The following is a 24,810-nucleotide window of genomic DNA, read 5'->3' as shown; positions in this document are numbered from 1 at the left end:
TTTCCCTCTTTAGCAGTTATCATCACCTAACATATTATGTATTTCACATATGAACCTTGTTTACTGTCTGTCTCTCTGCACCGAAATGTGAGCTTCAGGAGGACAAAAGCTGGGTTTGTCTTGCTCACAGTTGTCACCTAGCACCTCTCACCTTGCCAAGCATGTAAAGTTCAGTAAATATCGCTGCATGAGTAGATGGGGATGGCTGTACTGTGAAGGAAATCAACAGGTGCTGGGGGAGAGAATCACTGGGTAGGGGAGGTGGCTTGCTTAGGACGGGGGTGGGGGGCAGGGGGCCAAGGAATACCTTTAGAGGGAGTACCTCTGGTGTGTCAGTCACTGTGCTGCGCTGTTTCTGTAAATTAAGTTTTCTTGGAATGCAGCCATGCCCACTTGTTTATCCACTGTCACTTGTGGAAATTGATGAGGCTTTGGGCTGGTGCTGTGGGAGGATGGGGATTAGCAGTGGGAGGATGGGGATTAGCAGTGACTGGGGAACCTCCCACCTCCCGCAACCGGGCCCCAGGTAAGAGTGTCCAGGAGCAGTGGAGACATCAGGGGAGCTGGGGCAAGGCAGCAGGGCCACCTGCTGGAGCCAGTGCAGATGAGGGGACGTTGTGTTCCTGGGTGGAGGTGGGTGGGCCCTGGGTGATGACTTTCCCTCCGTCCGAGGCAGCGATCCGTGCTCTCCGGCCTGTACCAAAGCCCCGAGGAAGATGCTGAGATCCGCATCAATGCCTACCTGGCGCTGATGCGGTGTCCGGGTGAGGAGGTGTTTGCCCAGGTGCGGCGCACCCAGACAGGAGAGCGGTCCACCCAGGGTAGGCAACTGCAGGTGGGAGTTGGGGGGCTGGGGCTGGCCTGGGTGCTACCTGGTGGGTGCAGGGGTTCAGGAACACGCACTCGCTCCATCCCTCAGGTGCCTTCCTGTCCCCCTCCCATTCCCCTTCTCTTGCCACGTAGTCTGGACAAGTGGCCTTGCACACTCCCCTCACTTGTGTGGCAACTGAACAATCCGGGAGAAGTTGCTTCTCTCTGGTCCTCAGTTTCCTCATCTGCAAAATGGGGTGGAAGCTGCTGAGTTCCCTTCTAGCTTTGGCCAGGTCAAGGCACAGTACCTGGAGGAGGGACTCAAGGCAGAGGAGGGACAGTGTCTGTGAATCTCAGATCCCTTGTGGGGTCAGAGGGTTCCCTTTAAATAGGTGAAACTTCAAAACAATAAGCTCAACTAATTTGCAAAAAGTTTTTACCTATTGCACAGTGAGTTGACATAATTTACAGGGAGTTGAGAGCCTGGGGCTTGCCAGCCTGGGTTCAAATCCCAAGTCAGCCACTTCCTACCTGTCTGCCTTTGGATAAGTGACTAAACCTTTGTGAGCCTCCATCTCCATCCGTGAAATGGGGATAATAACAGTACCTCCCTCACAGAGGCAGCATGAAAGGAGTTAACACAGGAAGGCATCTAGAACATTGTAAGTGCTGTGTGCATGTTATTGCCACCACTGCTGTTACTATTATGTAGCCAAAATTTCAAGGTGGACGGCAAGATACAAATGAGAAGTTACAGTCTGCCTGCCACGTCTCCTGACCCCTAAGTCCTGTTTCCTGAAGGCACTGACTGCGCCCAGCTCTCTTGTGTGTCCCATCAGAATGTGTCGTGTGGTGCTGCTAACCTACCTTCTCAGGAAATGGCACACACGCCCCCCAGAAAGAAAAGAAATGGTGCTCCTAGAAGCTGCAGATCGTTATTGGCTGTTTCAGGGGTGGGACGGGAATGGGGGCTGTTCTATATCAATAGGACACTAAGCCAAGCCCCTCAGAGGGGATCGGCCCAAAGGCAGCCTTGATAGGGGCCCTGGGGTATCAGGCTTGCAAGTGGCCTGATGGAAACCAAGGGCAGACTCAGCTCTGTTCCATGGTGGATTGTTCCAGAAGCTCCCTGCTGGGCATTCTGAGACATCCTCTGGAGCAAGCAAGAGGATTTGGATTATCAGAAGAATGTCCTCTGTTGGTGCTCATATTTCACTTTTAACCCTGCAGAGAGCCTGAGAGGGTCCGCATCGCGGACTGCATGTCATCGCTTTCCCAGCCCTGAAAGATACTCAGTCCTTTAGGTCCAGGCTCTGCCCTTGACTGATCTGCACAAACAGCCCTGGGAGATAGGTCATTATAGTTCATTTTACCGATGAGGAAACTAAAGCTCAGAGAGGTGGAGTGACCAGCCCAAGGTCACACAGCTCGTAAATGGTGGAACTGGGATTCAGACTTGGATCTGACTTTCAAACCAGGATTTTCCCCACAATACCTCCCTTTCCCTTCTGGATAGCACATCAGAATGCCCTGCACCGGCTAGATTTCCAAGTTCCATTAAGGCACTGCTGTTTGCTGCTGTTTCTTCAAGGAGGATGTGGTTCTCAGTAGCTAGGCTCCTGAGAAGCCCCTGGTGGGTGGAAATAGCAGGAACCTGGGTGGGGGCTTGGGGGTCTTTTCTCCGGACTGTGCCAGCTCCGGGTCCTCCCTCACCACCCCCCCCACCATGCTGGCTGCGCCTGGACTCCAGTGGGCTCCTTTGTGTGGAGTCACCTCCTGCAGCTGCTGGAGACGGACGACCCCCTGAAACAGGCCCTCCGCGAGGCCATCCCTGAGGACATCGTCAGCCGGGAGTTCCATCCAGAGACCTGGAAACACTCATCCTACTCCGACATTACCTTACGCTCAGGTATCACTGTCCTGAGCAGGCGTTGTGCTGCTCTGGGACCACAATGGCTTGGGGACCAAGGAGTTCCAACTCCTGGGAATGTGTGGCTCAAAGATGCCATTTTCCAAATGTCAGATATTCACCTGCTTGACTTTTTTTTTTTTTTTGCTACATCCCCATAGCACCTGCCATATCTGTCAGAAGCAGTTAAAAAAAAAAAAAAGTTAAATATGAGCCACTTTATAGCATTCAACGAAATAGTACTCCCATCTTTTCTCTAAGCTGGCTCTTTTAAACTTACACGTATTCTAAAAGGAAACCTTTTATCGCTATCATTAGTGGAAGATCAGTTTAACTCTGTAAAAATAGGATTATGCTAAAGAGAAATGCAATGACCATAAAACACTCTTGTTGAATTCTCATGGCTTCTTGCGTGCTGAGGGCTGTGAATCTGAGAACTGCTTTTCCCTGGGTTAAAAAGGGAGATTAGTGTCAACCAGAGACAGCCATCTCCTTGTAATTAAACAGAATCAAAAAGGGACCCTATTCTAGCTTAGGCACCCAATCCCTTTCAGCTACTTGGCAAGTCTGGAGGTGTGGTGGGGTGCTCTGGCTGTCCCCTCTCTGCCTATCAGCAGGTGTGGGTACATTTGTGACCCTCTGTCCTGACCTTCCCTCTGCCCTTGGTAAGGCTTGGTTAGGTCTGAGCTTCCTGTCCTGGCCAAGAGGATGCACTGTGTGTCTGGCCCTGTCTTGGGTGATGGCTCCTTGGTGGCCAGCTCCTGCCCGTGAGCAGCGTGGTGAATACTGATGCTCTCTCTCCTAGCATCGGGCCGCCTGGGAGCCAACCTGGAGGGGACCCTTCTCTTCTCTCCGGCCTCCTTCCTCCCCCGTTCTGCCACAGCCAACCTGACCATCCATGCACTTGGTCGTGCCTTCAACCTCCTGGAGGTAAGAGAGGGCCTTGCTTCAGTCTCCTCAGGGCCTCTCCTGGGCTTGGGGCCAAAAATTATGCCATCCATCCATCTTTCCATCTATCACCTCTTATATCTATTGATCTACTCTCACATCTTGTACTCCCAGCTCTTGACATCTACTCACCCATTTATCTGCCTATCCACTCATCCATTCACCCACCTACTGACTCATACATAAATCCTTACATCTACTGCCCACCCCATCCCTCCTTCCCTCCCTCCTTCTCATCCATCTATTTGCTTTCCATCATCTCTTCATCTACATTCTCACCTATCCATCTATTTTTCCACGTATCCACCCATCCACCTACCCACCCATCCATCCATTCACACAGCCATCCATGCATCTATCCATCCAACCACCCCCACCCATCATCCATCCATATATTCATCTATCCATCTCATTAATCCCTCTCACTCACCTCTCCATCTACACTTTCACCCAATCATCTATTTAACCTATTCTCTCAGGCATCCACCCATCCATCCATATGCTCTTCCATAACGTCTGAACATCTGTCCATCTATCCCCCCATCCGCCCTTCTATCCTCATCTATCTATTCATTTGTGTACTCATCTGCCCATCTCTCTATCTGCCCTCTCACCCACCTATTTATTCATCTACCTTCCACCCATCTATCTATCAGTCTCCCCACCCAACTATCGCTTCATCTGTTCTCCCACTTACCTATTCATCCTTGCTTCCATCTATCCATTCATCCATCCACCTATCCACCTGTCATCAATTGTACAATATCCATCTTCTACCTGACGTGTGCCAGGCCCTGTGCTGGGCTCTGGGAATGTGGCGATGAACAAGAGAGACATGATCTCTGCCCTCTTGGTGCTCACAGCCCAGAGAGGTAGACAGGTAAGAAATGAGTAGACACATTGAGAAAACAGTGGCAACTTTAAGTAGTGTGTAGGCAGGTGAAGTGTGAGCTGAGACCTGAAGGATGCACAAGAGCGGCCGTGTGGAAGGCTGAGGTAAGGCCCTTCCGGGGGTGGGGTAGGGGAGTGGGCAGGACGTGCGCAGTTCCTGCGAAGAGAGAGGGCTTGGTGTGTTTAAGGAACAGGAGCGGAGTAGAGAACGGTAAGTGGAGGAGAGTGGTAAGATGGGAGCACAGGGCGGGAGCAGGGCCACGTCGAGGAAAGTTTCGAGCTGGTGAGTGGACGTGATTTGGGCGCTCTGGCTGTCCTGTGGAAAGTGGATTGTGGGAGCAGCGGTGGAGGAGGGAAGATCTCTGAGGCCGTGTGTCCAACAGACTTTATTTTGTGTCTGTGTGTGTGTTTGGCAAGTGTCGATTTTTCTTTACTGTCCAACAAGTGTTAAGGTAATGGATTAGCTTGGGGCCCTTGCATCTCTTCCCCCAGGTCCCTGGGGCTTGTCTGAGGGACCCTAACCCTTTCTAATTTATGGAGAACAGGGAACCTATCGTCCAGACTTTGCCCACTGGGCTCAGACCTGCCACAGGCTGACCCTCTGGGGATTTCTCTGCAGATACTCTCAGAGACATGTGGATGGGAGGGCGGAAGGAAAGGATGCCAGAATGAGTGAACAGATGGGTGGATGGATGGGCAGATGGAAGGAAGGAGGGGTTTATTCATTCATCTGTCAAATTTTGAAAAGCAACCAAGTCGTCTGCTGGTCGGGGTTCTCGAGAGAGATAGAACCAATAGGATTACAGAGGATGACACGTCCCAGATCTGCAGTCAGCAAGCTGGAGGCCCCCAGGAGGAGCTGGTTTCAGTTCGAGTGTGAAGGCGGGAAAAAATCCAATGTGCCATTCTGAAGGCAGTCAGGCAGGAGGAATTCCCTCTGATTTGGAGGAAGGACAGCCTTTTGTTTCATTCAGGCCTTCAACTCATTGCATGAGGCAATCTGCTTAACTCAGACCACTGAGCTAAATATTAAACTCACCCAGAAACACTCTCACGGAGACACCAGTAGTAATATTGGGCCACACGTCTGGGCACCCTGTGGCCCAGTCAAGTAGCCACAGAATGAACCATACCACCAGGAGTTGAGTGTGCTTAGTGAATGAGACACGGGTCCCTGCCCTCAGGGAGCTCAGGTTCTTGCAAGGGAGACACACAAATTAGTCTGAGTTTGACCTTGGACTAGTGTGCTTGACACTCAGAGGAGGGAGTGATAAATTTGGCTGGGGGTGGGGAGGGGGAATGTGTGCAGGGAGTGACAGGGGAATTCATGGAAGGCTTCCTGGAGGTGGTGACATTTGAACCTGGCCTTAATCAGTAGGAATTCTTGCTGTGTGGCATTTGCCAAGCAGATGTGGAGCTTGATGATTTCCTGAAACCTCTTGGCACTTGGGCCTGGATGGACCCTGGGAAGCCCAGGGCTCCCTGTTCAAGCCCTTGCCCCACAGCTCTTGGTCACTCTTGTGAGTGAGTTACTCCTCCCTGAGTCCCTGACTTTCCTTCCCAGCTGGGCCTCCGGCTGGAAAATGCCGAGGAAATGGCCCGCAGGCTGTTTGGCCCAAAGTCATTCTGGGCACAGGAAGAGGAGAGACAGACCCAGGCGGATAAGCCCCCAGAGCCGGAACCAGGGCCCACACCTCAGCCGGCCGACCCCGCCTGTCCAGGAGAAAGGTCCAGAAAGATGAGAGACCTGCAGCAGAAGGTAAGGGAAGCTCCCGTGCCCATCTCACACCCACCCCTCACCACTGTCAGGCACCAGCCTGGGCTTTGGGACTGGGGAACCCAGGTGTCCATGAACTCTGACCCCACCCTCCCACCTCCTTATAAAACCAAATTGGTGGTCCAGATCTCAGCAATGAGCGATTAGGCTGCCTTCTTTTGAAAACTATTTTTTGAAGTATCGCATACATAGAGAAGTGCCCGCCTCGTAAGGGCGTTTCCACCAGTGGAACACATCCTCGTAACCAGTGCCCAGGCCCCCGTCAGCTCTCCAGAGGTCCCCTTCTGCCCCCCTCTTCTGGTTTACCCACCCGTAACCAAGGGTAACCACTGTTCTGACTCCTAATGGCATCAATTAACTCTACTTTTTAAAATTCAGCTTTGTCGAGGTATAATTGACCTGCAATAAACGTTATGTGTTTAAAGTGTACAATTTGATAAGTTTTGACATATGTATACACCACGAAACCATCACCAATGGAAGCAACGTATCTGTCACCCCCAAAGGTTACTTCATGCTTCTTGATCCCTTCCTCCTGCTCCAACCCTGCCCCCTACTGTGATAGGCTTTTTCTGTCAAAATAGTTGAATTTGCATTTTCTGGAATGTTACATACATGGAATCATGCAGCGTATACTTTTGTTTTTCATGCCTTTTTTTGTTTGTTTGCTGCATTGGGTCTTTGTTGCTGTGTGTGGGCTTTCTCTCTGTTTTGTGGTGAGTGGGGGCTACTCCTCATTGAGGTGCGAGGGTTTCTCACTTCTCAGTGCAGTGGCTTTTCTTGTTGTGGAGCATGGGCTCTAGGTGCACAGGCTTCAGTAGCTGTGGCGTGGGGGCTCAACAGTTGTGGCACACAGGCTTAGTTGCTCCATGGCACGTGGGATCTTCCCGGACCAGGGATCGAACCCATGTCCCCTGCCTTGGCAGGCAGATTCTTAACCACTGCGCCACCAGGGAAGTCCCCAGGGTATACTTTTGTTTTTAAAGTATGTCCTCCTTTTTGGCCTGACCTCCTTTATTCAGTGTAACTATTTTGAGATGCATCCATCTTGTAAGGTATACTAATAGTTTATTTATTCCTGTGGCCACTTAGTGGTCCATTGTATGGATGGACCACCGTCTGTTTAGGTATTCACCTGTTGATGGACGTTTGTGTTATTTCCAGTTTGGGGCTGTTACAAGTAGGGCTGCTATGAACATTCATGTGCAAGTTATCACATAAACATATGTTTTCATGTCTCTTGAGTAAATATCTAAGGATGGGATGGCTGGATCGTATGGTAGTTGTATGTTTAATTTTTCAAGAGATGGCTAACCTCTTTTGCAAAGTGGTTGTACCATTTTGCATTCCCACCAGCAGTGTAATGAGAGTTTTAATTCTTGCACATCATCGCCAGCACTTGGTAGGATTAGACTTCTCAGTTTTTGGCATTCTAATAGTGTGTAGTAGTATCTCATGGCTTTAATGTGCATTTTCCTAATGCTACTGATGTTAAGCATCTTTTCAGATGCTTATTTGTCACCCATACATCTTTAGTGAAATGTATGTTCAAATATTTTGTCCGTTTTAAAAAATTGGGTTGGTTTCTTATGGCTGAGTTTTGAAAATTCTTCATCTATTCTGAACACAAGGCTTTTAATCAGATATGTGACTTGCAAATATTTTCTCCCAGGGTGTGGCATGGTCTTTTCTTTCTCTTAACAGTCTCTTTTGAAGAGCAGATGTTCTTGATTTTGATGAAGTCAAGTTTACCTCTTTTATGCACAGTGTTTTGTGTGTTACATCTAAGAAATCGTTGCCTAATGTAGTGTTACAGAGATCCTTGGGACCCTCTGGAGATTTCCAGAGATCTCTCTCTGTGCAACTCTTTCTTCTCTTTTATTCTGCCCTGCAAAATCCAGCTACCTTGGTCTCCCCGGACTCCCAGATCCCAACCCCAAGAGTCTGCATGCCCCGCTCTGTTCTCCTCCCTGCACTTCAGCCTGAACTCTCTCCAGGCAGTGAGCTGGGGTTCCCTGGCTATTTCCCATCTCTTGGGTTCATTGTCTCGCGTTACCTGATGTCTAATGTCTTGGGAACTTTCGTTTAATCTGTTTCATCTGAGTTTCGAGTTGCTCCACATGGGAAGATAAATCCCAGTCCCTGTGACTTCAATCTGGTTGGCAGTAGAAGTCACATCCAGTTCCTTTTGTGAGCTTTATATAAATGGAATCATTCAGCATGTGGTCTTGTAAAAAAAAAAAAATGAGGTGAAGTTCACAGAACATAAAATTAACCATTTTGAAGTATACAATTCAGTAACACGTAGTATATTCACAATGTTGTGCAACCACCACCTCTGTCTAGTTCCAAAACATTTTCATCACCTCAAGGAGACCCCACACCCATCCATTAGTGGTTGTGCCCCATTCTCTCATTTCCCAGCCCCTGGCAACCACTAATGTGCTTTCTGTCTCTATGGATTTATCTATTCTGGACATTTCATGTAAACAGAATCATACAATATGTGGCCTTTTGTGTCTGGCTTCTTTCACTGAGCATGTTTTTAAGGTTCATTTGTGTTGTAGCATGTATCAGGACTCCATTCCTCTTTTCTATTGCACAAAAAATTTTTTTTATTGAAGTATAGTTGATTTATAATGTTGTGATAGTTTCCGGTGTACAGCAAAGTGATTCAGTCATATATATACATATATATATATATAACTGAATATATATATATACTTTTCCAGATTCTTTTACATTTATAGGTTGTTACAAGATTTTGAATATAGTTCACTGTGCTATACAGTAGGTCCTTGTTATCTACATTATATATAGTAGTGTGTATCTGTTAATCCCAAACTCCTAATTTATCCCTCTCCCACCTCCCCTTTCCCCTTTGGTAACCATAAATTTGTTGTTTTCTATGTCTGTGAGTCTGTTTCTGTTTTTTAAATAAAAGTTCATTTATATCATTTTTTTCAGATTCCACATATAGGTGATATCATATGCTATTTATGTTTCTCTGTCTGACTTAGTATGATCATCTCTAGGTCCATCCATGTTGCTGCAAATGGCATTATTTCATTCTTTTTTTTATGGCTGACTGCTATTCCACTGTGTATATATACCACATCTTCTGTATCCTTTTATCTCTCAGTGGACACTTAGGTTGCTTCCATGTCTTGGCTATTGTAAACAGTGCTGCTATAAACATTGAGATGCATGTATATTTTTGAATTAGAGTTTTCTCCAGATATATGCCTGGGAGTGGGATTGCTGGATCATATGGTAATTCTATTTTTAGTTTTGCAAGGAACCTCCATACTGTTTTCCATAGTGGCTGTATCAATTTATATTCCCACCAACAGTGCAGGAGGGTTCCCTTTTCTCCACCCTCTCCAGCATTTATTGTATGTGTATTTTTTGATAATGGCCATTCTGACCAGTGTGAGGTGATACCTCATTGTGGTTTTGATTTGCATTTCTCTAATGATTAGTGATATTGAGCATTTTTTCATGTGTCTGTTGGCAATCTGTATGTCTTCCTTGGAGAAATGTCTATTTAGGTCTTCCGCCCATTTTTGGATTAGGTTGTTTGTTTTTTTTGATATTGAGCTGTATGAGCTGTTTATATATTTTGGAAATTAATCCCTTGTCGGTTATATTATTTGCAAATATTTTCTTCCAGTCTGTGTGCTGTCTTTTTGTTTTGTTTATTGTTTCTTTTACTGTGCAAAAGCTTATAAGTTTGGTTAGTTCTCATTTCTTTTGTTTTTGCTTTTATTTCCTTTGCCTTGGGAGACTGACCTAAGACAACATTGCTACAATTTATGTCAGAGAATGTTTTGCCTATATTCTCCTCTAGGAGTTTTATTTTTAAAAAATTAATTAATTAATTAGTTTTGGAAGTCCTAGCCATGGCAATCAGAAAAGAAAAAGAAATAAAAGGAATACAAATTGGAAAAGAAGTAAAATTGTTGCTGTTTGCAGATGATATGATACTCTGCATAGAAAATCCTAAAGATGTCACCAGAAAACTACTAGAACTAATCAATGAATTTGGAAAAATTGCAGGATACAAAATTAATGCATAGAAATCTCTTGCATTCCTATACACCAACAACGAAAAATCAGAAAGAGAAGTTAAGGAAACAATCCCCTTTACCATCGCTATAAAAAGAATAAAATACCTAGGCATAAACCTACCTAAGGATACAAAAGACTTGTATTCAGAAAACTATAAAACACTGATGAAAGAAATCAAAGATGACATCGACAGATGGAAAAATATACGTTCTCAGATTGGAAGTATCAACATTGTGAAAATGACTATACTACCCAAAATAATCTACAGATTCAATGCAATCCCTATCAAATTACCAGTGGCATTCTTCACAGAATTAGAACCAAAAATTTTATAATTTGTGTGGAAACACAAAAGACCCGGAATAGCCACAGCAATCTTGAGAAAGAAAAACAGAGCTGGAGGAATCAGGCTCCCCGATTTCAGATTATACTGCAAAGCTACAGTTATCAAGACAGTATGGTACTGGCACAAAAGCAGAAATATAGATCAATGGTATAGGATAGAAAGCCCAGAGATAAACCCACACACATTTGGTCACCTAATATATGACAAAGGAGGCAAGAACATACAATGGAGAAAAGACAGCATCTTCAATAAGCGGTGCTGGGAAAACTGGACAGTTACATGTAAAAGAATGAAACCAGTACACTACCTAACACCATACACAAAAATAAATTCAAAATGGATTAAAGACCTAAATGTAAGACCGGACACTATAAAACTCTTAGAGGAAAATATAGGCAGAAGACTCTATGACATAAATCATAGCAAGATCCTTCTTGACCCACCTCCCAGAATAATAGAAATAAAAACAAAAATAAACAACTAGGACCTAATGAAACTTAACAGCTTTTGCATAGCAAAGGAAACCATAAACAAGACAAGACAACCCTCAGAATGGGAGAAAATATTTGTAAATGAAGCAACTGACAAAGGATGAATCTCCAAAAGACACAAGTAGCTCATGCAGCTCAGTATCAAAAAACAAATAACCCAATCCAAAAATGGGTGGAAGACCTAAATAGACATTTCTCCAAGGAAGACATACAGATGGCCAACAGACACATGAAAAGATGCTCAACATCACTAATCATTAGAGAAATGCAAATCAAAACCGTGATGAGGTATCACCTCACACTAGTCAGCATGGCCATCATCAAAAAGTCTAGAAACAATAAACACTGGAGAGGGGGTGGAGAAAAGGGAACCCTCCTGCACGTTGGTGGGAATGTAAATTGATACAGCCACTATGGAAAACAGTATGGAGGTTCCTTAAGAAACTAAAAGTAGAACTACCATATGACCCAGCAATCCCACTCCTGGGCATATACCCAGAGAAAACCATAATTCAAAAAGATACAGGTACCACAATGTTCACTGCAGCACTATTTACAATAGCCAGGACATGGAAGTAACCTAAATGTCCATTGACAGATGAATGGATAAAGAAGAAGTAGAACATATACACAATGGAATATTACTCAGCCGTAAAAAGGAATGAAATTGAGCTGTTTGTAGTGAGGTGGATGGACCTAGAGTCTGTCATACAGAGCGAAGTAAGCTGGAAAGAGAAAAACAAATACCGTATGCTAACTCATATATATGGAATCTAGAAAAATGGTACTGGTGAACCTAGTGACAGGGTAGGAGTAGAGATGCAGATGTAGAGAACAGACTTGAGGATGCTCTGGGGGAGGGGCGGAGGGCAAGCTGGGACATAGTGAGAGTGTAGCATCAACATATACACACTACCAAATGTAAAATAGATGGCTAGTGGGAAGCTACTACAGAGCACAGGGGGATCAGCTTGATGTTTTGTGAAGACCTAAAGGGGTGGGATAGGGAGGGTGGGAGGGAGGCTCAAGAGGGAGGGGATATGGGGGTATATGTATACATGTGGCTCTTTCACTTTGTTGTACAGCAGATTATACTCCAATAAAGATTAAAAAAAAAAGAAAATCAATGAAACAAAAAAAAACACCAAAAAATAATAATTAATTGGCTGCATTGGGTCTTCGTTGCTGCACATGGGCCCTCTCAAGCCATGGCGAGCACTCTTTGTTGTGGTGCACAGACCTCTCACCATGCTGGGCTGTCTCATTGACAGCACGGCTCCAGGTGCGTGGGCTCAGTAGTTGTGGTTCACGGGCTCTAGAGCGTAGGCTCAATAGTTGTAACGCATGGGCTTAGTTGCTCTGCAGCATGTGGGATCCTCCCAGACTAGGGATCAAACCCATGTTCCCTGCATTGTCAGGTGGATTCCTAACCACTGTGCCACCAGGGAAGTCTACTTCTAGGAGTTTTATGGTGTCATGTCTTATGTTTAAATCTTTAAGCCATTTTGAGTTTATTTTTGTGTATGATGAGAGGGTGTGTTCTAACTTCACTGATTTACAGCTGACTGTGCAGCTTCCCCAACACCACTTGCTGAAGAGACTGTCTTTTCTCCACTGCATATTCTTGCCTACTTTGTCATAGGTTAATTGACTGTAGGGGTTTGGGTGTATTTCTGGGCTCTCTGTTCTGTTCCACTGATGCGTATGTCTGTTTTTGTTCTCCATTCCTTCTGAAGGCTGGATAACATTGCATTGTATGGATGGACTGCATTTTGTGTGTCCCTTCATCTTCCGATGGACTTTCGGGTTGTTTCCGTTTTGTGATGGTTGTAAATAATGCTGCTCACATCCTCTTTTTTGTGTCTGATTTCTTTTGCTTAAAGTGTGTTTATGAGATCCATCTATGTTGCTGTGTGTACTTACAGCTCGTTCATTTTCCTTGCTGTGTAGCATTCCATGATATGAACATACCACAGTGTCTTTATCCATTTATTTTTGATGGCCTTTTGGGTCGTTTGGGTAGTGCAATGAACATTCTAGTGCATGTCTTTTTGATGAATGTATGTGTATGTTTCTGTCCAGTGTGTACCTAACAGTGGAATTGCTGGGCAAGCGGGGGTGGGGGTGGGGTGCTTCACCCACTTCATATTGTGACTTAAGTATTTTCTTACTGAAAACTCACTGCGTGCACACATTTTAATACCCATTCTTCGGGTGGGGCCCTCACTTTAGATGACCATTCCCCCAACCTCCCCCATGGAGGTTGCTGTCATCTTTTTGCTCTTACAAATGTCATTTCCACATACATCTGGGGGTAATCAAGGTGGTGGCTGGGGTATTTGCTCACATGTTCACACGTTTACTAACCACCAGCTGTGACCCCAAAGCCCAATGATGATCAGGACGTGGTCCCTGCCGTCAAAAGCCTCTTGGACTAGGTCTGGGGCCAGCAAGTAACTTGAATGAGGGCGATGGACTGGATATAAATGTTTTTTCTTAGAATTCACAGTCCCTTTGGCCTGTTTTCTCACTTTTGATAGAGACTCACATCCCTAGATATATTTTGCACAGGTACAGGGATGAATGGCAACAGTCCTTGGCCTGAGTGTTGGAGAGACAGAAGGGAGTGGTGGGTGCTGCACGCCCGGGCCTCGGCTCAGAACAGCAGCCGCTGCTCAGCTCTGAACACTTGTTGCCGCTTGTTGGGGGGGGGGGGGGCTGGGAGGGGGAGAAGACAGGCCAGTATTTCTCTTCTTTGAGAAGCTGGGTATCTGGATTTTATTTAAAATCCATCAATATTTATTTATTTATTTATTTAATTTGCTGTGTTGGGTCTTCGTTGCTGCGCGCGGGCTTCCTCTAGTTACAGCGATCGGGGGCTACTCTTCGTTGTGGGGGCACGGGCTTCTCAGTGCAGTCGCTTCTCTTGTTGTGAAGCACGGGCTCTAGGCGCGCGCGGCCTTCAGTAGTTGTGGCTTGCAGGCTCTAGAACACAGGCTCAGTAGTTGTGGTGCATGGGCTCAGTTGCTCTGAGGCATGTGGGATCTTCCCAGACCAGGGCTCGAACCCGTGTCCCCTGCATTGGCAGGTGGATTCCTAACCACTGTACCACCAGGGAAGTCCCCCAATTCTTAAATATTAGAAATAAATTTAAAAATACACACTGTATGAAAAAGGGAAACTGTCACAGGCCAGGGGAGACTGAGGAGACACCACATGACACTAAATGTCCTGTGGCACCTGAATTGGATCCTGGAACAGAAAGAGGACGGAATGGAAAAATTGGTGAAATCTGGAGAACGTCTGCAGTTTAGTTAATAACATGCCGGTGTTGGTTTCTTAGTTTTCACCACGTCTCCTGGTCATTTAAGATGTTTACGATGGAGGAAATAGGGTGAGGGGTACGTGGAGGCTCACCGTACTATCTTTGCAATTAAAAAAAAATTTTTTTATTGGAGCATAGTTGATTTACAATGTTGTGGTAATTTCAGGTATACAGCAAAGTGACTCAGTTATACGTATACAGAGATCCACTCTTTTGTAGATTCTCTTCCCATATAGGTCATTACAGAGTATTGAGTTCTGTACATATAGTACACAGTTCCCGGCACTGTACAATAGGTCCTTGTTGATTATCTATTTTATATACAGTGGTGTGTATATATCAATCCCAGTCTCCTAATTTATCCCTGACCCCTTTTTCCCCCTGGTAACCATACGTTTGTTTTCTACATCTGTGATTCTATTTCTGTAGTAAATAAGTTCACTTGTACCATTTTTTTAGGTCCACATATGAGTGATCTCATATGATATTTGTCTGTGTCTGACTTACTTCACTCAGTATGACAATCTCTAAGTCCATCCATGTTGCTCCAAATGGTGTTATTTCGTTCTTATGGCTGAGTAATACTCCATTGTATACGTGTACCACATCTTCTTTATCCATTCCTCCATGGGTGGACATTCAGGTTGTTTCCTTGACCTGGCTATTGTAAATAGTGCTGCAGTGAATATTGGGGTGCATGTGTCTTTTTGAATTATAGTTTCCTTCAGGTATGTGCCTAGGAGTGGGATTGCTGGCTCATATTGTAGTTCTATATTTAATTTTTTAAGGAACCTCCATACTGTTCTCCATAGTGGCTGTATCAATTTACATGGCCACCAACAGTGTAGGAAGTTTCCTTTTTCTCCACATCCTCTCCTGCATTTATTGTTTGTGTATGTTTTGACGATGGCCATTCTGAGTGCTGTGAGGTGATAGGTGATACCTCATTGTAGTTTTAATTTGCATTTCTCTAATAAATAGTGATGTTGAGCATCTTTTCATGTGCTTTTTGGCCATCTGTATGTCTCTTTTGGAGAAGTAACTTTTCTGTATGTTGAAAATTATTGCAAAATAAAAAGTTTGCTAAAACACACACACACACACACTGGATTGGGTAGACTGTGCAGGTCCAAGAAAACACATCTGTGGGTTCCGTCTGTGGGCCATGAGTTTTGCAAGTCCTATTCTAGACCCCACAAGTCCTTGACCTTTCTCTCCAGCTCCCCTTCGCCCTCCCAAAGTCCAGGTGCCTTGCCCAGCTAACCTAGACCTGTTCCTGGTCACAGGTGGCCCAGAGACGTGGGCAGCGGCGACTACTGCAGTGTAAGCTGAGTGCGAAGGTGTTTGGGCACGAGCTGAGCTTTGTGAACTGTGGGGCGATGAAGAGTCATGTGACGCGCCCGTCCCTGAACCTGGCCGAGCTGGCCATCAAGCTCCTGAAGGTACCTGTGGCTAGGCTTGGCCTCTCCCTGTCCTCTGGCCTGATGATGTTTCCTTTGATGCTTTGGGGAAGTACTACAGTACCTTCAAACTTAAGAGCATGAAATTTGGAGCCACACTGCCCAAGTCTAAAAATTGGCTGTACCACTTACCACCTTGGGCGTGTTGCTGAACTTGCCATGGCCTCTGTTTCTGCATCTGTGAAATGGGAATGATAGAAAGTAATAGTAATATCTACTTCATAGAGCTCTTGAATCAAGTGACTTAATGCAGTAAAAATGCAACAAAGTGTTTAGAGTGTGCCTGGCGCGTACTAAGTGTTCTGTATCACAGGCAAAGCCCACACCCCTCCTTACCTGGCTGACCCTGGATGCCTGACCTCTGACCATGCCCCCTGGTAAACTGTCTTAGGTCAAACCCCAGCTCTTCCTGTTTCTAGCTACATGGGCTTGGCCGGGTTATTTTATCTGTTTGTGGGCTCTGTTTTCTCATCTGGCCACTGGAGACAATGATGAGGTCCCCTCTGAGGATTGTGCAAGGGGTAAATGAGGCCGTCACATGCACCGTTATGGTGCTCTGACCACAGGGCCAGGAGGTGCAGGTGAACCGGAGGCTGAACCTGGCCCTGGAGGAACTTACCTTTCCCACCATGTCTGGCCTTCCGGCCCTACTGACCCTAAACGCCTCAGCTGCCATCAGCATCCGGGTCCGAGGGACAGCTGACTTCCAGCAGCACTCGGATTTCTCTCTGAATGGTTACATCAAGCCCAGGTAGCCGGCTCCTCAGAGCTGGGGGAGGTGGGTGGGCGGGGGCCTCCCCCTGCAGAGAGCTGGGGCATCAGCATGGGCTGGAGCCCCTCTCTGCTGACCACCTGTTACACCAGCTACTGTTGCTGGAGTCTTTTTTGTGCCAAGAGACTGTGAGGAGATCCTGGGTGATCGCGCCCATTTTGCAGGTGAGAGGACTGAGGCTTGGCGAGGTGTGATCCCATGTCCAAGGCAGCAGAGCAGCATGAGGCAGCTGGGATTGCAGCCTCGTGCCACAGCCCCGCTCTTCCCTCTGCCCCCTCTGCCTGTGAGGGGAGGGGAGGGGAGGGGGAAGAGACAGAGGAGCATTTAAGGCACGTGGGCTCTGAGCCCACAAGGCCATTCAGGAGGCGGACACTTTCCTTATTCCCACTGAGGGCTGAGGAAACTGAGACTCAAGGCAAGTGCAGAGCCGACCCCGGGCCACGTGGCACAAAGGATTTTGAGCAGAGTTTGACAGTGCTCGTCTGTCCCAGGCCTGCTGGGTGACTGTCCCAGCCACTAAGCTGACCTGTCCTTGGTTTCTTTTTTTTTTGTAATTAATCAATTAATTTATTTATTGGCTGTGTCGAGTGTTCATTGCTGTGCACGTGGGCTTTCTCTAGTTGCAGTGAGCGGGGGCTACTCTTTGTTACGGTGTGCAGGCTTCTCATTGCAGTGGCTTCTCTTGTTGTGAACCACAAGCTCTAGGCATGCGGGCTTCAGCAGCTGTGGCTCGAGGGCTCCCGTAGTTGTGGCTTGCAGGCTCGAGAGCGCAGGCTTCAGTAGTTGTGGCATGTGGGCTCAGTAGTTGTGGCTCGCGGGCTTAGTTACTCCGTGGCATGTGGGATCTTCCCGGACCAGGGCTTGAACCCATGCCACGTGCATTGGCAGGCGGATTCTCAACCCCTGCGCCACCAGGGAAGTCCCTGTCATTGGTTTCTGGGTCTGACGTGGGGAATGTGGGTGTCCTGTGCTGGCTGCTCTTTGGCATGGAGACCCTGGGTTTGGGCTCATACAGCCTGGGCTCCAGAACTGGCTGTGCCACGTCCCACCTGTGGGACCCACGCACATGGTGTCACCTCTCTGAGCCTCGGTTCCCCATCTGTAAAATGGGGCTAGTGATGGCAAGGATCTGATGGTGATGTGTGGAGTGCTCGGCACATACGGAATGTGTGGTCAGTGGTGGCCTTGGCAGAGGGGCTGCTCTGGCTCAGGACCACGGAGAGCAGCCAGGGGCCGGGGGTAGGGGGGTGGGTGTTGGTGCTGGCTTTGCCATTGCCTGGGGCTGCAGGATGCAGCCGCATGCCTCTTCCTCAGCGCCCTGCTCCAGATCTCGGCGCAGATGGGCACAGCGGGCACCCTGGGGCAGGCGGGGCTGAGGTGGGTGACCGGCGTCCGCGGCACTGCCAGCCTGGACGGCGGTGTCCAAGCGAGGAAGGGCCGGGACCTCAAGATGCATCTGAACACGCCCGAGGAGGCCGTGGAGCTGCTCCGCTTCAGGTGGGTTCCTGCATTTGGGGAGGGCGCCTGTGAGTGTGTCTGTGTGCGAGCCGGGGTGGGCGGGGGCGCGGGTGCTTGTGTCTGTGAGGGTGTGTGCACAACTGCCTGTGTGTGCGCGCCTGTGTCTGACCATGTGTGTCTGTAAGCATGTGATGTGAATGTGTGTCTGTGGGCATGTTTGTGTGAGTGTGTGCACGTGTCAGCGAGCAGGGTGTATTGTGTGTGTGCACGTGTGTCAGGGTGGGGTGGGCGTGTTTGTGACAGGGACTGAGGGAGGCCAGGGACTGGGGACTCCCACACTCCTCAGATCTTTATGGGGGTCCCTCCTGGGGCCTGCCTGTCCCCAGCCCCCTGAAGAGGTGACACTTGGGGAACAGTGACTTCAGAGGAAACAGGAGAAGCCAGGTTACCCCCGCCTCACCTGCCTCCTTGCCTGTGTCCCACCCTTGCTGGAGACACTGCTGCCCTCCTGACACAGTCTGGCAGCAGCTGGTGGGGTCCTTTAACATGTCAGTTAAGTCCTATCATGCCCCCTCACCCCTTGCTGCTTCTAGGATGATCTAGCTCCACGTGATTGTCCTGCCTGATGGAGGCCTTGCCCACCCCCCTCACCTGTCTCCTGCCTCTACTTCCTGCCTCTTACTCCCCACCCCGTTCTGATCCCCTCCACCACCCTTTTGTCTGTGCTCCTAAGGAGCCCCCTTCACTCCCACCCCAGGGCCTTTGCACCTGCTGTTCCCTCTATTTGGAGTGCTGACTCCTTCTCATCCTTTGATTCTCTGGCCGAATGTTACCCCTATAGAGAGTCCCCTCCAAACCCCCAACTAAAGAATGCCCTGCTGTGTCCCCAAGACAGACCCTATGCCCATGCCGTGCCCCATTTTAGGTTTTTCATAGTGCCTGTCACCCTCTGTGTTCATGGAGTGTCTCCCCCGCCAGTGTGCAGGCTCCCCAGAGGCCTGTCCTGTTCGTGGTGGGATTTGCCCCAGTGCCACGCTCTGATGGCTTAACGAATGAATGAAAATGACTTGCCTGACACCTTCCTCCTTTCCCACCAGCTCTCAACTTTATCTCGTCACTGGGGATGGCATGAGGAGGCTCAGCCACATTCACAGCCCTTCTGAGACCCGATCCTGTACTGACAAGGAAGGTGCGTGCCAGCAGGGCCTCCGTGTCATTGTCCCAAGATGGGCATCCTGGGAGCTGAGGGGTGAGGTGCCAGCTCCAAATTCCAGAGTTACTCTTCTGCCCCAAAAGCATTTATGTCCCTTAACTCAGTGATGCTGCTTCTAGAACTCTACCTTATGAAAATAGAGTAAAATCACTTTAAGATGCCCTGTGCCCAAAGATGTTCATTGCATCATTATTTACAGAGCAAAAAATAGGCAGCAACTCAAATATCCAACAGTAGGCGAATGGCTTATTATAAGGGCGTTTGAGCCGAGAATAGACTTTGACTTTTCCAGATGCTGGAAAAATCATCGAAAGAAGACTCTTTCATAACGTGAGAAATTTGTGAAATTCACATTTCTCTGTCCAGAAATGAAGTTTTGTTGGTGCAAAGCCCCACCCGTTGTCTGTGGCTTTTCCTCGACAACGGCAGCATTGAGTAACAGACTGTGTGACCAGCAAAACCTCAAATATTTACTATCGGGCCATTTACAGGAAGCATTTGCCAACTCTTGATTTAGTAAAGTACCAAGATTTCCTGTAACTTTTCAACTCTAATGAAGGGCATATTTTATTTTAAATATTTATTTATGTATTTTATTTTGGCTGCGCTGGGTCTTAGTTGTGGCATGCATGTAGGATCTACTTCCCCGACCAGGGATCGAACCCAGGCCCCCTGAATTGGGAGCATGGAGTCTTACCTACTAGACCACCAGGGAAATCCCCGAAGGGCAGATTTTATTTTGTTTGTTTGTTTGTTTTTTTGGCACACGGGCTTAGTTGCTCCATGGCATGTGGGATCTTCCTGGAGCAGGGATCGAACCTGTGTCCCCTGCTTTGGCAGGCGGATTCTTAACCACTGCGCCACCTAGGAAGCCCTCGGGCATATTTTAATAATACAAAAAAATTCTTTGATAATAATATCAGGTGAAAGGCAACAAAATTGAAAAAAGAGGGGAAGGAGGTACACCATACAGTCACAGATCTTGCAATCATGTTGGGGGTGAGGAGGAGAAGGGGCCTATTTAAATTATTCCTTTAGGCTAAACACTGTCCTAAACGCTTACTGAGCTATTAATCCTCACGTCTACACCATAGGGCTGGAACTATTAGCAGTCCCAGTGGACTGATGAGATGTACTGAAGCACAGAGATGTTAAGTAACTTGCCCAAGGTCACACAGCTGGGAAGTGGCAGAACTGGAATGTGGATCCTGGCATTCTTGCTCCAGAGCCTGTGTCCTACACAGTACTGCCTGACACTCTGATAAATCTACACCAGGGGTCCCCAACCAGAGACGATTTTGCCCCCCCAGGGGACATCTTACAATGTCTGGAGACATTTTTGGTTGTCATCCTGGTGCAGGAGGTGCAATCGGTACCTAGTGGGTTGAGTCCAGGACAGCTCCCCACAACAAAAAATTACCCACGCCAGTGTGTTGATAGTGCCAGGGCTGAGAAACCCTGGTCTACACAGCACTGCCTCATATGATTAATGCCTACTTGGTACTGTTTCTCAAAAGAATGTAGAGAGATTCTTTCTCTGCTGATGGGAGCACCTGCGGCCCTGCCTGGAGCCCTCTGGCTCTACTGACCGTGCTGCCTGCTCCCTGTCTCACAGTGGCCCACACCTGGGGCTGGCAGCTGTGCACCGAAGTGAGCTGGCCCACAGCTGGGCGGCCCTACGTGCTCTCGGTGCCTGTGTTCGCGGCTGTGACGCTGAAGAAGCAGGACCAGGGGCTCCAACAGTATCTGCTGGAAGCTGCCTATACCCTCCACCCCCAGGTAGGCCCTTATGGAATGGTTCCTTCTTTCCCAGCCAGGTTCCGGGTCTCCCTAGGTCTTCCACTCAGGGCTCAACCTTAGGGGTCACTAATATAGACGTGGGCCTCCTCCCTGGAGCTGTTGGGCTGGGCTGGTCCTGCTCTAGTCTCCCTGCTGCCTCAGGACCCTTGCACATGCCGATCCTCTGTCCCTAGCTTGATGACTTGTTAACTCTGAATCAATCTTCATAGCTCAGTTCAGGGGGTCACCTCCTCACTGAAGCCTGCCCTGATTATCCTGAAGTGGTCATGTTCTTTTTTTAAAAATAAATTTATTTATTTATTTATTTATTTATTTATTGGCTGTGTTGGGTCTTCGTTGCTGCACAGGCTTTCTCTAGTTGCGGTGAGCCAAGGCTACTCTTCGTTGTGGAGCACAGGCTTCTCATGGTGGTGGCTTCTCTTATTGTGGAGCACGGGCTCCAGGTACACAGGCTTCAGTAGTTGTGGGACAAGGGCTCAGTAGTTGTGGCACACGGGCTTAGTTGCTCCGCGCATGTGGGATATTCCTGGCCCAGGGATCGAACCTGTGTTCCCTGCATTGGCAGGTGGATTCTTAATGACTACACCACCAGGGAAGTCCTGGCCATCTTCTTTTGTTATGTGCTGTAGTAGAACCATATTCCTTCCCTTTAGGTCACTTTTGTGTTCACTACTGAAGCCAGTTGGTTAAGATTTGTCTTGCCCACTAGTCACTCAGTTCCTGGGAACAGATCTAGTGCCTGTTTTTCTCACCCCTGTGTCCCCAGCACCTGGCACGGAACAGGCACTCAGCAGCCTCCCATCTGATCTCCCAGTTCCCACTCTTGTCTCATGTGTTCTCCTCCAGCAGCCAGACAGACCTTCCAAAGTCCTGAAAGGACTGTGTCCCTCTGCTCAGAACTCTCCAATGGCTCCCATCCCTCTCAGAGCAGGACCCAAGTGCCTCGACCGACAGGCTTTCAGTGACCCAGCCGTGCTGGCCTCTCTTCCCCATCTCCCTGATTTTTCCCAGCCTCACTGCTCGCCAGACACACTGACCTCCTTTTTATTAAATGCCAAGCTCGAGTAGTCTCAGATCAGGCCCAGGTGGTGGCTCATCTGAAAAGTGAGGAGATAGGACTAGAGATGGGAAGACTGAGGCTGTGTACAACACAGGAGTAAATGACAAGTTGATTCATGCTCTTTCTGCCATAACATGCTGCCTCGAAGAGAGAAACATACTCAAAGACAATCCTCAAGAACCAGCATGAGAGAAAAGAATGCCTGAGAGACAGCTCAATATGGAAGAGTTTCTTCCCTGAGGTAATGCTGTTTTATCATGAGAATCGCTAATTTTGATGCCAAGGCAATATTTTGGTGACGAAGTAGCAGATCCCGGATGAAGATGTAAGAAGAATAAGAAGAATATAAGAATATTTTGAGAAGTTACTCAAGATCTGGTATTACCACTTAATTTGCCATATTATTCTTTAGAACTTTGAGTGAAAGTAAATATGAAACATAAATACAATTTCCCTTATCTCTGTGTGAAGTTTTTTATCTTACTTGCAAAATAGGAATTGTGCTTACCCCTGAGGGTAATTAACTGTATTATTTTAGAACAACTATAATAAACACAGGGAAGGAAACACATCTATAGGTCTCTGCTTGAAGACAGTGGAGAAATACCAAGGCAGTGAAGACCTCAAGGGTTAAGACACCAGAGAGAAGGAAATCCAGAGTAGGAAGCCTCAAATCCCATGCTGCATTTCCTAACTGAGAAGCCAAGCAGGAAGCAGTGACTAAGAGGATAAGAAGATGAGCAGAGTTTCTAGCGGCCTTATATAGCCAACAGGACAAAAACTGAGGTTGTGGCCCACAAAGGATGAGGGTCCCTGACAATCACTCCAGATATACGGTTGTGATGGCCAAAGAACTAAGAGCAAAATAGAAATAGAGTAGCCGGTACAAGTACTGAAGCCCTGTTATGAATCAGCTCAATTTAAGATTGCTCATTTTCTTGCCCCAAACATCACAGGTGCTGGAACCTAAAGCAAGTTCTCACAGGAGGATATCATCCAGTGCTTCAAATTATTTCTACTGCATTTTCTATATAATGTCCAGCAAATAATAAAAAATAAACAGGCATATGAAAATTAGACCAAATGAACAAAAAAGCAAGAGGACAAATGAAACAGAACCCAGGCAATCCAGATATTGAGGTTGTCAGAGGTTGACTTTACAATGACTGTAATTAATATGTTCAAGAAAATAGCTGATGGCATAGAGAGTTTCAGCAGAGAACAGAACACTATGACAAAAACTAAAAACCTCTCGAACTAGAAAAGGCAATAATTGAAATCAAGAACTCCATGAACGTGTTTAATAGCACATTAGATAAAGTTGATTAAAAAAGGTTTGGCAAACAGGAAGATGAGAAAAAAATGCATGCTGAAGAATGGAGAGAGACAAGGGGTAGAAAATACAGATGCTATCATAAGAATCATACAGGACACAGGGAAAAGGTGTAACGTAGAAGTAACAGAAATCTCACAAAAGAGAGAGACAGAAAGGGATATAAGCAATATTTGAATAACTAATGACTAAGACTCTCCCCAAATTCATGGATGACATCAAGCCACAGATTCAAGAAACACCCCAAACACCAAGAAGGAAAAAGAAAGAAAATCACTCCTAGTCTTCTCATAGTAAAAATGCCAACAACAAAAAAATAAAATCATAAAAGCAACAAGAGGGACAGAGACACAGTGCCTTTAAAGGGGCAAAGTTAGGACTAACAGCTAACATCGTAACATTAACAGTCAAAGCCAGGAGACAATGGAATGATTCTTCAAAATATGAAAGAAAAAGCTGCAAGAGACAACTTCATACCCAGAAACAAATGCCCTTCATATAAGAATGTAAAATAAAGACATTTTCAGAGAAACAAAAAGTGAGTGGAATCATTTCTAGCAGATACGCAACAATAAAAATATTAAGGAAAGTACTTAGGCCGATCAAAATGAACTCATGGAAGCAGGAAGAAATAGTTACCAAAAAATTAAATAAATATAGATGAATAGCAACCATTTATAAAATAAAAATGAAATTAAAATACAAAAAAAAAAAAAAAAAAAATGCCAAGCTCATTGCTGCCCCAGGGCCTTTGCACTGGCTGTTTCCTCTACCTGGGGCACTCTTCCCCAGACATCCACTCGACTCCTTCCCTTGCTTCCTTTGAGTCTCATGACATGCCCCCTCCTAAGAGACAGCTTCCGTCCCTGACCACCGAGTCCAGAACAAGGACCCTGCCAGGGCCCCTGACCCTCGGAGTTTGTCAGCAGAGCGCTCACCACCACCAGCTGCCGTCTTACCTACTTCTGTGTCTGGAGGTCCTGTGTTTCCCGCTCCAGCATGTAGGTGCCAGGAGACTGGGATTTTGTATCCAACACTAACTTGCACTCCCTGTGCCTGCAACTATTGCCTCACACACAGTGGTGAATGTTTATTGGTGCTGAATGAATGTACCATGATGCAGGTTTTTAAAGGGGGCTCGTGACT

The 24,810-nt window shown here is 47.0% G+C and overlaps 1 protein-coding gene across 1 annotated transcript in view; it reads left to right on the top strand.

Annotated features, from left to right (window-relative positions):
* The window catches only part of LOC130861610 (uncharacterized), a 169,693-nt gene that overhangs the window by 33,310 nt on the left and 111,573 nt on the right, over window positions 1-24,810 (top strand). Inside the window, exons 13-21 of the mRNA XM_057750656.1 lie at window positions 677-821; window positions 2,561-2,719; window positions 3,525-3,649; window positions 6,123-6,317; window positions 15,855-16,010; window positions 16,595-16,779; window positions 18,115-18,297; window positions 19,356-19,447; window positions 21,087-21,250. Of these exons, the coding sequence (XP_057606639.1) occupies window positions 677-821; window positions 2,561-2,719; window positions 3,525-3,649; window positions 6,123-6,317; window positions 15,855-16,010; window positions 16,595-16,779; window positions 18,115-18,297; window positions 19,356-19,447; window positions 21,087-21,250 (1,404 nt within the window). The remainder of the gene's footprint in view (window positions 1-676; window positions 822-2,560; window positions 2,720-3,524; window positions 3,650-6,122; window positions 6,318-15,854; window positions 16,011-16,594; window positions 16,780-18,114; window positions 18,298-19,355; window positions 19,448-21,086; window positions 21,251-24,810) is intronic.

The sequence above is a fragment of the Hippopotamus amphibius genome, chromosome 9, assembly GCF_030028045.1.
Source record: "Hippopotamus amphibius kiboko isolate mHipAmp2 chromosome 9, mHipAmp2.hap2, whole genome shotgun sequence".
Lineage (NCBI taxonomy): Eukaryota > Metazoa > Chordata > Mammalia > Artiodactyla > Hippopotamidae > Hippopotamus > Hippopotamus amphibius.
The sequence above is the reverse complement of the archived record's forward strand: the minus strand, read 5'-3'. Positions and strand labels throughout refer to the sequence as shown.